This window comes from Loxodonta africana, chromosome 5 (genome assembly GCF_030014295.1).
Source record: "Loxodonta africana isolate mLoxAfr1 chromosome 5, mLoxAfr1.hap2, whole genome shotgun sequence".
Classification (NCBI taxonomy): domain Eukaryota; kingdom Metazoa; phylum Chordata; class Mammalia; order Proboscidea; family Elephantidae; genus Loxodonta; species Loxodonta africana.
This window is the reverse complement of record NC_087346.1, coordinates 91,762,747-91,774,918: the sequence shown is the minus strand read 5'-3', so window position 1 is coordinate 91,774,918 and position 12,172 is coordinate 91,762,747. Positions and strand designations below refer to the sequence as shown.

At 34.4% G+C, this 12,172-nt stretch overlaps 1 protein-coding gene across 1 annotated transcript in view; it reads right to left on the bottom strand.

Moving 5' to 3' along the window:
* Positions 1–755: 755 nt before the first annotated feature.
* LOC100661279 (ephrin type-A receptor 5) overlaps positions 756–12,172 on the bottom strand; it is a 68,567-nt gene continuing 57,150 nt past the window's right edge. Inside the window, exons 5-6 of the mRNA XM_064285756.1 lie at positions 3,383–3,444; positions 756–1,526 (exon numbers count right to left, since the gene is read on the bottom strand). Coding sequence (XP_064141826.1) covers positions 1,290–1,526; positions 3,383–3,444 — 299 coding nt within the window. The 3' untranslated portion in view covers positions 756–1,289. The remainder of the gene's footprint in view (positions 1,527–3,382; positions 3,445–12,172) is intronic.

The window sequence follows — 12,172 nt, the reverse complement described above, 5'->3', positions numbered from 1 at the left end:
AGTTCCATACTCACATCTTGATTGGTCATCTCCCAGTAGGGTCTCTCGCCATAAGACACAACCTCCCACATCACTATTCCGTAGCTCCAGACATCACTGGCAGAGGTAAACTTCCGAAAAGCTATGGCTTCTGGGGCAGTCCACCGGATTGGAATCTTGCCTCCCTAAAGTAGAAAAGGAATTTTTAAAATTCCCTCATACTTCAAATGTTATCTAGGGATACTGCTGCCTCACTGAAGAGATCTAGAAGGAGATGAAGCATTTTTAAGTGAATCTATTTGACAGGACGTAGGCTCTTTTCATGTATCTTAGCCCATAAGCACTTGTAGACTGATTACTAATTGGCAGTCCTGAAGGTTTCTAGTTTAAATTCTGTTTGACTACCGGAGCACACACAGGACCTATATCTCAATTACGGTACTCAGGATGGCAGACCAAAGTAGGGGAAAGCAGGCAGTCAAGCAAATCAATAAGGTATACTTTCATGACTTTCTAACAGAGAGTAAAGGAGTCAGATTCCTTGGGTGCCCCCTGCCCCCTTTAATACAGGAATTGTAAGTCTAGGTTGCTAGATGCAATCCTAAGAAATGTAACAGTTAATAAGACAAACATGAAATCAGATATCTTAAACACTTAAAGCCACACTTTACCCCTGACATGATGTTTTCTCTTTTAGATTTGCTTTTCTCTTCCTTTAGCTTTTTTTTTTTGGTTTGGTTGGTTAGACTGTTTTATCAAAGACGTAGGTATCTTATTTAATTCAGTCAACTTACAAATGACTGAAATTGGATTATGAGGGGAAATCTACATTATAAATTTTTTTTTTTAACTTGGTAATTAGTATATAGATTTTCTCAAAATTCACAAAAGAAATTTTTTTCCTGTTGCTTTTTTTGGGGTAAAGATTTTTTTTTTCTCTTAATTTTTAAAAGCAGGCATATATATCCAAATTGTTCATCCATAAGAAAATACGTATTATAGAGAAAGAGGGGGGCGTGCAGGTTTGGAATATTTTCTTGTAAAGCGATTAACATAAGTGTCCCATTTTATAGGAAGGAAATACATTGAATCACATACTAGAAAAAAAATGGGACTTAAATTGCTATTTAGGAAACAAACTTTTTTCTTTTACATTTAAAACTTTATTAATGTCTCACTTTACTGAAAAATAACAAGGAGAATTATCTGGGCTTTTGATGTTCTCTCTCTCCCTGGTTTTATCAGAAGAATGCCCTTTTTGGTGTTTCCTTAAAAATCTTTAAAAATTAAATTCCTCTTCGTCTAGTGCTTCAGAAATGCATTCTGTTAGATCTTACCCTCGTGGTGTAGGCTGCCTCAGGGTCGTCTTCCAGTACCCTGGAAAGTCCAAAGTCAGACACTTTGCACACAAGGTTACTGTTGATTAAGATGTTTCTGGCAGCAAGGTCTCTATGCACGTAGCCCATGTCAGAAAGGTACCTCATTCCAGCAGCGATGCCTCTCAGCATGCCAACCAGCTGAATTACAGTGAACTGCCCATCGTTTTTCTGTAAAGACAGTGTAGAAATATTAATCTAGTAACATCCATCACTGGGAGAAAATATCAAAGGATCTTCCTTCAATTCCCAAATGAATACTGTCACCCCATCAAAATTCATGTGCAATTTTTATCTGAAGGAAAATGGAAACAGTTCCAAAAAATATAGTTAACTTGGTAAAGTTTATCAGTCCTCTGCCTGGGCACAGCTGATAAAGGCTTTGAAAGCCTTTGTCAAACATCTCATTATGCTGCCCTTTACTGTTTCGTAACTCTTTTATTCTGAGCCATCAGAGGAGTGTGTTCTTCACTCCAACCTAGTGCCTGCACATTTTTGAAGTGAATTGAAAGAAGCTAGTTGGATAGGGATGTTGAGGTAGAGATGAAATGGCCAGTGGACATAAGAGAAAATAAGGGAGTTCCTGCACAGTAGATGGAAGGGAGATGACTGAGCAATGTTTGCATTTCTTTGGAATGTTGTGTCTTGGCCAAAGGCCAAGAATGTACTGCAGTCACATAGAATACAGCTCACATGCCAGTTATTTTGAAATAAAGGAATGATGTGACTTTAATAGATGTAAGGACTTAGAGATGTGGATAGAAAATTTGGGAACAGAATATAGTAGAGGCTGGAAATTGAAGGAAAATTTTCCCTTATGAGTAGATTACCATCAAATCCATTGCACAAGCTGGTCATATAATTGTCATCAATGCCATTGTCCTATGAACGTCCCTAATCGATAATAATAGTCCTTATATTGAAAGTTATGGAGCCCTGGTGGTATAGTGGTTAAGAACTTGGCTAGTAACCAAAAGGTCAGCAGTTGAAATCCACCAGCCACTCCTTGGGAACACTATGGGGCAGTTCTACTCTGTCCCATAGGGTTGCTATGAGTTGGAATTGACTCCATAGCAACATTTTTTTTTTTTTCATTTATATTGGAAGTAAGGAGCACTGCTAGTACAGTGGTTAAATCACTCAGCTGCTAAGGAAAAGGCTGGGGGTTTGAAGCCACCAGCTCCTCCGAGGGAGAAAGATGTGGCAGTCTGCCTCTGTCCTAAAGAGTTACAGCCTTGGGAACCCTATGGGGTGGTTCTACTTTGTCCTATAAGCTCGCTGTGAATCTGCATCAACTTGATGGCAGTGAGTGGGTGGTGGGGTATATTGAAAGTTACAAACTGCCAGCTTATACTTTTAATCAGATCTGCAAGTATGTTCATTGTTTAGCACAACATATTTACAAATAAAATAAATTGTTAACATTTAAAATTTGGAGACTTGCATTAAAAAAAAAAAAAATCCTGAAAGTAAGTAGTGGCTGGCCTGTAGATGAGGTATGAGAGCTTAGAACGCCACAGATCCCCACTGTTCTCACTGATGGAGATTATTCGCATGGATTCTTTGGACATTTTTCCTTGCTCTGCCTGTTACCATGTACTTTGAGGAAGTTAAGTGCTTTTAAACATTTATTTCTTTTTTCCTCTCCTCACCTCCCCTCTCCTCTTCTCTCCTGTCCTTCCCTCTCCTTCCTTCCCCTTTCCTCTCCACACCTTGCCTTTCCTGTTTCATTTAGTTTCCAGCCATCCTCCCTTCCTTCCTTCTTTCCTTCCTTTTGGGAATTAAAAGTATAAAACAAACAAACAAAATGCCATCAAGTCAATTCTGACTCAAGGTGACGCCTTGTATAAGTTTTATGAAAGGAAAAAAATTCAAATCAAAATGAATCATTGCAGTATAATTATTCTGATTTCAGATATTTCTATTCTATTTAAACCTTTATCTTTCAAGTGGCTTAATGTCATCTTCAACATTAAGGTCAATATATAAATAACACTTAGAATAATTAAATTAATCACAAATCTTACCTTTAAAAATGTATCTAAAGAGCCATTCTCCATATATTCTGTCACTATCATTACGGGTTTACCTGAAAAGAAAACACGGTGAGATAAGCTGCTGCTCTTTGATACTGCATTCTTATCTAGGTAAAGTTTACCTGGGAATTTTTATTGCTGTCCAAATTATTTTTATTCATTAAACGAAGTCCTCTTTGAGTTGCAAATTAACTCTTTATATAATAAAACCTTACCCAGTGTAATGGATGAGGTCAATGAGAAGAGTATCACAAGAATAATAAAAGAGATGACACCTAAGATACAAAAAATAAACACAGTTGCCAGTACAAGGATCAATTTAGGTAGAAAATGAGTTTAAGGGTGAATTCCATTTTCATAGAGGTAGTAGATAATGTGTGAAGTAATATCCAGCAAGGCACTGCAAACATATCCATCTTTCTCACTAATCTAAATGAAAACTCCTATCCAGCCTAAACGGCCTGTTTATAATCTTTTAAATTTGTGTTTCACTTCCCTATCTTTATCTCTATGTTCCTGTAACTCCCCTCCTAAAGACTTCCTCCATTCTCCCTCTTCACCATGAACAATCTCTATTAACTCTTTTTTTTTTTTACTCTTCAAAACACTGTACTGTACTAATTTCCCTTGCATCGAAAGTTTTCTTGCAATCATCGTTCCTCTGAAACGGATCTTCTTTTCATGCCTGACACATAAGTACAGCCTAGAGTGTTTAGAGGTTAGCTGGGCAAACTCTGGAGCCACGCTGCTTGACTTTGAATCCCAGGTCAATCACCTGGTATTGAGAAAGCCAATTATCATTTCTGTAACCCAGTTTTCTCATCTGTAAAAGGGGGTCACAGGAGTTTCCACCAAGGCATATATATCTGCAAAACACTTAGAATATTGCCTATCACTTGCAATTTGCTATGTAAGAGTTAACTATTATCATTTTAGAGGAGCCCTGGGGGCACAGTGGGTAAAGTGCTCGGTTGCTAATCAAAAGGCTAGCAGTTCGAACCCACCATCCACTCCAAGAAAGAAAGATGTGGCAGTCTGCTTCCATAAAGATTTACAGCCTTGGGAACCCTATGGGGCAGTTCTACTCTGCCCTAAAGGGTCACTATGAGTTGGAACTGATTCCACAGCTGTGGATTTTAGTTTTATTATTGTTTTATAAACTTTATCAAATTTGTTTCTGTGAACTATCTTTCTTGCTAGGTGTAAGCTAAAAGAATATTATTCTCCATGAAATTATGACACTTTGCACCTAATCGGTATGTGATACAAAATGAAAAATAAGAGGTCAGAAATCATTGCCATATCAGAAAATATCTAAAACATGGTTGCTAGCTTTATTACTCCACTGCACTTTAACACACTCCTTTTTACTCTTTAATAGTAATATAATACATAAAATTTAAACCAATCTGAGATAAGGCAAGCGGACCTTATGACAACAAAATAACTCTTACACTGTTATTAACTTTCTGTATTATGAAGGAAAGCAAAGCCTATATAATCATCAAATGCATTATAATTAAGTTAATGGCAGTATCCTGAACAGTGTCTGCATTTTACTTGAGAAGTGATTAATTCAGGTCATTGAATTAGAGCTGGAATATTTATATGTACCACAATACCAGGAATGCAGACATAAAGGTAGAAAGTTAGATTATTTACGTATGAAAAAGATATAACTGAAAAGAAAAAGGACTTTTTTCATTCCAAGATACCTTAAAGCTCACTGTGTAGAATAATAAGATAAAAAAAAAAAAATTTTAATAAGATAGGAGAGTCTAATTTCTCATTTATAATAATTCTCTCAATCTAAACTACTTTAGAGATAACATTCTTTTAATGAAATGTGACAAATACAAAGGCAGGCACGTTTCTCTCGTCCTCTTTAAGTTCAGAAAACTTAAAAAAAACTTTATGTAAAATAAGTCATTTGACACATATTTGTCGGTGCTTGCATCAGACAAGGCATTGTACATGCAGACGTTATGCACTGGAGATGTCCTTTGATTTGAACCTTGAAGAGTGGAGGGGTCGCTGGTATAATAAGAGGTGACAGATATTCCAGGCAGAGGGAGTAGCATATGCCAAGGCATCTTGTCATGAAAGAGCCCATCAAGTTCAAATATAGCTGGAACTCTGGACTTTTTTCTTTCTTAATGAGAAAGTGACAGAAAATGAGATGAAGAATGCTGATTTTAAAAGTGGATAGAAATGCAACTCCTTAGTTATTAATTTTTTTTTAAAGGCAAAAATAGTGATTTGGATTGTATTTGTAAAGGGCTCTGACCGCACAGTTTTTTTTTTCTTTTTTTTTTAAAGAGATATTTTTCCTCTGTAGTATAACTAATGAAGAGAGAAATGCTTCCAATTTAAACTTTATTTTAATTATATTGTCACACCTATTTTAATGGGCTTCAGACAAACTGTGAAAAAGACAAAATTTTGCTTTGGGACCTTTTGGTTTGATGTTCATATCTCTGAGCCCATTTCAACTTTTGTTGATGGGTACATAGTGCATGTCAGAATTTATGCCAACCCTAGTGCTGGAGTAGGACTCTGGAGCACAGTCTATACCAGGCATTACCCCTTTATAGGGTCGTTATGAGTAGGAAACAACTCGATGGCAATGGGTTTGGTTGTTGGATTTCAGGATGTCAGAAGTATCCAGGGAGGGAGCTGAACAAGCATATAAACGGGGCATGTGGGCAAATCTGGCACCAACTTTTTACCACGGTATACAAGTATTTCAATAATTTTAGATCTATTACAGCCAAAAGAGTATGTGCTTGCTAGACATCAGCCATGACTGAACTAGAAAGAGATCTAGATTTTCTGGTATCAGTCTGTGATAAGGATTTTAGGCTTATCCCAATCTTCCTGTGTTGCTTTTTTATTCTGATTCTACCTGATCTCTCCCTTCACTTACAGAAATCCATGGAAGGAGTTGTCATAAAGCATTGGAAGACCTAAGTTCCAGCAGAAACCCACATCAGATTTCTTTAACTGGCACCTCTCAGCTCAAATCACATAAGCAGATACCCTTATAAGAAAAGAGATTTTATAATTTTTTTTATGTATATCATTATCTACTTTATCACAAGTTCTTTATGTTTTTAGGGCTCTCCCTATATTTCTCCTAACAACACTATAGTGTTTTCTCTTTTCTAGAATTTCTTCTTTTTGACACACTCTTTCACTTTTTAGACTTACTTTGTACAGCTATGGGTCACTGGCAAGTATTTATCCCTCCTCTCCAAGGCATAGTGAGCAGAAATCGATTAGAATTCCCATGTAAAAGCATTTCTTTCTTGGCTTAGTTTTATTAAATTCAACCCAAAATTCTCTGAATTTAGAAGAAATGTTTATTCTCTAAATAAAATGCATTGCTCAGAAAACTTATTAACACTAAAGAGTAGACATTTGGAAAGAAGAAGTCATTACTTTTTAGAGAGATGGAGATCTTGTATTCATGCTAAAGATTTTGTAGCTTGAATCTCCTAATTTTAAAAGTCAGATTATTTATGACAGTGTAGATCATAATGTCAAAAACAAAAATGTTATGGAAAGAAACTAAAACATCTCTTATATTTCAGAAAGTGGGGAAAGGCAATTAAAATGAATGTTTGCAAACAAGGATGATTTTCTTTTGTTGATAAGAATAAGACACTTCAGGATCCATTCAATTATTTTTCAATTTTTTTTCATGCTTGAGTCATTTAATGTTAATCACATTTAGTTTGGTTTGTGTTTTTTCTCACTTACTACTAGCCTGCAAGAATGACAGAGCAATAATTAACGTGGCTTGCTCTAACCCTTGCAAATTCAATAAAATGGTACAAACCATTTTCCATTGTCCAGCTTGAAGTATAGACAAAGGATAGATATGCCAATAATTTTAAAAACATATTAACAATACATATAAAAATACCTCATAAAACATGTCAAAATATGACATTAATCACAGACTAGATTTTTTATATTACTTTATATTATCTTCTGATGACCCAAGGAGAATCTGAGAAGTAATAGAAACACATTATTTTTGATATTAACATTTATTATTGATAATCACAGACTTAGAATTTAATGATCTATAAGGCAGTTATTATTAATCATTCTGGTACTTCTTTTATCCATACTGTGATGTCTATAATTTCTTAATATCCATTTTAAATTTAAAATTTTACTTTAAAATTTCACAAATATTTACTTTTTGTGTGTGTATGAAACTTGTAATCATAGGTGTGGCATACCTAACCACTTAACCAATGATTGTAGATCTGTTATGAATTCAGCTTCTCTCAATTAATATTCTATCCTGACATGATTATTATATATGCTGTAGGCACTGTAGAGTCAAATGGTCTCACAAATTTTGTTATAGAAAATTTATTTGGTTTCTTTACTGTGTGATTTTTTTTTTTTTTTTTTGCTGTAATTACCCATCTGGAATCTCCAAAACAGGATAAAGTGCACCACACCTGCTCATGGAATCCTTTTTCAAAAGATATCTCAAGGGACAAACATTAAGTGAAACAAACTTTGGGGAATGTTGATATATTCCTTCCTTGCTACTTAGTGTGGACCCTACACATACATCACCTGGGAGCATGTTATAAATATAAAAAATATGTGGCTTCAATCAGATCTATTGAAATAGATTCTGCATTTTAGATATTTTAGAATATTCCCAGAGTCACATTCAAGTTTCAGAAACAATGGACTAGTCCATGTCACAGGAGTTTCGGCTTCATGTGGGCTTACTGGCCTTCATATTGACTGCCATTTGAAACCATTTGTACATCAATAAGCACATGGTACCACTTTAGAGGTAGGAGGGACTATTTGATTTGGAAGCACCATAATTTATTGGAAAATGATTGTTATTGGGTTTCTCGTAGGAACACTGTATAAGACTTGTAAATGATAAAAGTAAGTCGGTGTTAATAGTCAAATATCTATAAATATACACCACTCTAATGGTTGGTTTCCATTTAGTACACTAACACTTGCAGCTGCTTGAAATGATGTTTATTTCTCCCCCAAGGGAAATGTGGGATAACTCAAAGATGGTGAAGCAATTATTAATGGCTAGTGGTCAACCAGAAAACAGGATCTGTGCCTGTAGTAGAAATATAAAATGTTTATTGAAAGAGCAAAACAACAACAAAACAAACTACCTCAAGTTAAAACTTAGAAAGGTGCTCATATATTTTAATTCTATTTTGTTGTCTAACACTTTAGGACAAATCATTTGTAATTGTATATAATTTTTAATTTTGGAAAACAAGACAGGAACATGGAAATGCTAAATGTCTCTATGTGTAGAAATTCCAAATTCTCTATTATATTCTCTTTTGTTTCAGATTATTTGCATGCACATAAACTTTCTCATTACATATTCATTTCTTAAATTAAAAATAAAATAGAAGTGTTATGACATTAGTAAAAATAAATAATAACTAGTTATGGAGTCAGAAATTATAGACTTTTTGGAGGGAGTGAAGAATCTAAGAACTATCCAATCTAACAGCTTTATTTTATTAAATAATGAAAAGAGGCGCATGGAGATAAAATGTGTTGCCTTCACTTATAACGAAACTTTGTATGTCTGATGCTAATTAACATGCTAACTTTTAATATTTATTGTTCTAGACTAAATAACTTCCAAAATCTTTGGCTATCCTACATAGGTCTCATTTTCACTTCTATTTATATTAAAAAAAAATTAAATCTTTTTTACTACTTTTCATCAGCTCTTTTTTAAATTTATATATATATACACATTATGTATAATATATAGACTATATTATTACATATAATAAATTGTAACATAAATATATCAATATGTATTATAGTCGTATACTATATAGAATATGTTCTTAGATACAAAATATATGTAAATATATATTTCAAATACAACATATTTGAAAATACAAAACAAACAGCTCTTAAATAATGATCTATTTTGAAACCTGAATAACATTTAAATATTAAAATAGCATTAGCATGTAATTTATTAATTGTCAATGCATGAGTCTACAAGGTTTCTGTTTCTATAGTTCTGTAATTATTTTTCAGATGATTGGTACTTAAATATTTTCAAGAAGAGCATTTGTTAATCTGTAATAATTATATCATATACATTTATTAAAGCCCTGCATATGTCCTAACAAAGAAAAAGAAGTACTAAATTAATGAGCTGACTTTTGTTTCTATTTCAGTTGTAAAGTTATTTATTTCCATCATGATATATCACTGATTCATAGATTTTGATTTTCTTTTGTAAAATCAAAGACATGAAATTTGAGCATACTCATACTTCAAGCAGTTTCATTTATACTTCCCAGTCAAAAGGTAAATGCAACATCTATAATTGGATGGTGCTAGTCAGGAAACCCTGGTGGTGTAGTGGTTAAAGGGTGTGGTTACTAACCACAAGGTCAGCAGTTTGAATCCACCAGGCACTCGTTGGAAACCCTATTGGGCAGTTTTACTGTATCCTATTATAGGGTCGCTATGTGTCGGAATCGACTCGGCAGAAATGGGTTTCGTTTGGTTTGTTCAGTCATGTCAAAGTTAACAGGTCCATAAATGAACTGTTGATTACCAACTACAGTCTTGCTCCTCCCAAATTCTTACCCATTGATGGCAACTCCTTTCTTCTAGGTACTGAAGACAAGCAATTTGGAATCCTTGTTGATTCCTCTATATTTCTCACACTTCCCATCCAATTCCCCAGAAGAATTACTCTGCCTGCCTTCAAGATATCTTTATTATCTACCCATTACTCTCCATGTTGTTAGCTCAAGGCCCTGGTCTAATCCACAATGATTTGTCAATTATTTCAGTAGCCTCTTCACTGCCTCCCTGCTTAAATACTTAAATTCTTACTACAGCAACCTCAGTGATCTTGTTCATGTGTAAGTCAGACCCCTTCACTCCTTGGCTCCAAATGCTCCAAAGCTCAGAGTGAGAGGTGCTGTTTAAAAGGACTAAAGAGTCCTTACAAGCTAAGACTGGCCTGGCTAACTGCATCGTTCACCCACATTCTTGCTGTTCCCTGAACATGCCATGCAAGTTCCATCAGAGCCTTGTTGGCTCCCATTCCTGTAACTCTCTCTGAAGATATCTGCAAGGTGCATACTTTCACTTTATTCAAGCATTATCTAATCAGAGGAACCTTTCCTAAGTAAAATAGAAACCAACAACTTTTAAGAGAAACTATCTTGAATTCTCTCACACAGCTTTATTTTCTCCATTTAACACATAAATGAATGCATTTATTTGTCTTTTCCACCAGAATGCAAGATTCATAAAGGCATGGACTCAGTTTTAATCTCTGTTCTGTCTCCATTAGTTAACAGAACATATGTTAGGTGTCCAGTGAGTGCTTTTTGAATAAATCAACAATTATTGTCAAGTGTATACAGAACAGTGAAATTTTAGATGCTAAAGTACACTATTTAAGAGTTTGGGCCCTGGAGTCAGACAGAGCTGCTTTAAAACCTGGCAGTCCATGCTAGTTTTAGGATATTGGATTAGGGCCTTAACCTCTTTAGTATTATTTTTCCTATCCATAAAATGGTACCAAATATTAGTGCTTGTAGCATAGGGCTATTCTGAAGGTTAAAGGAGAAATAAGATAAAAAGAATTAAGTTTAGTAAATGCTTAAACAGCATTAATGATTAGTCATAGTAATAACTACTATATGCAGCAACCTTTGGAAAGATTCCTGGCAATTTCTTTCCATGAATTGTTATTTTTCTCTTAAAAAAAAATCATGGTTTTATAAGAGTACATAAAGTTAATATTATATATATTACTCTAATTGTTAACCTTAAAGAATTATAATTTATTCACTCACTTATTTAATGTTATTCGTATATTTGTTTTAATTACCTAATGTGTCTGGATCTGTGAAAGACACTATGGGAGATATAAATGTGTCACTATGTAGTAAGGGTGGTAACATATAATAATATAATAAAATGTAGAGCAAGAGAATGTATTGAGAAGTGCTACTGGAGTTTATAGGGCAATGAGATTGCCCCTGGGTAAGGTTTCCTTCATTCAACAAATAATATGAAGTGCAGTATATGCATGGCACTGATCTAAAAACTTGGAATACACAATTGAAGAAAACTATGATCTTTTCCCCTTGAAGTTTACATTCTAAGAAAGATCTGGGAAGTTCTATGTTACTTAACCACTGAGAACATTATTAAGTGATTACTCTATGTCAATTAGATACTGAGAAGAGAAGTAAAAATGAGATAAATGACACAGATCTCATGGAAAGTTCACAAGTGAATTAAACCTGAAAGTCAAGTAGAGCTGAGGAAAATGGACAGGACATACTAGGACTCAAAGGGACAGAGCAAGAATAAGGTAGTTTTCTGGAAAGGAAATAGTGGAATATGGAGATGTGGTGAAACTATATCAGGTTAAGTATCAAAATACTTGTGTTTTTGTCAATTTGTTTGTTTCATGATGAAGCATGATAGGAAAGCAATGGTTTAGTAAAATCAATGTGGAGGCAATGTGTAAGGAGTAGAATAAAGGGAGAAAGTGCCAAGACTGGGAAGATTTGTTTGAAGTCTGTTGAAAAAGCCCTGGTCAGTATATAATAAGGGCCTGTAAAGATAGTGTGATCTCCTCATATAGAATGAAACAAAGTTTTTGAAAGATAATTACAAAATGTATATAAATAATTCGGAATTATCTGACAATTTAAATAATCAATTGTCAGTGAATGTGCCATACTTTTCAAAGAAAAA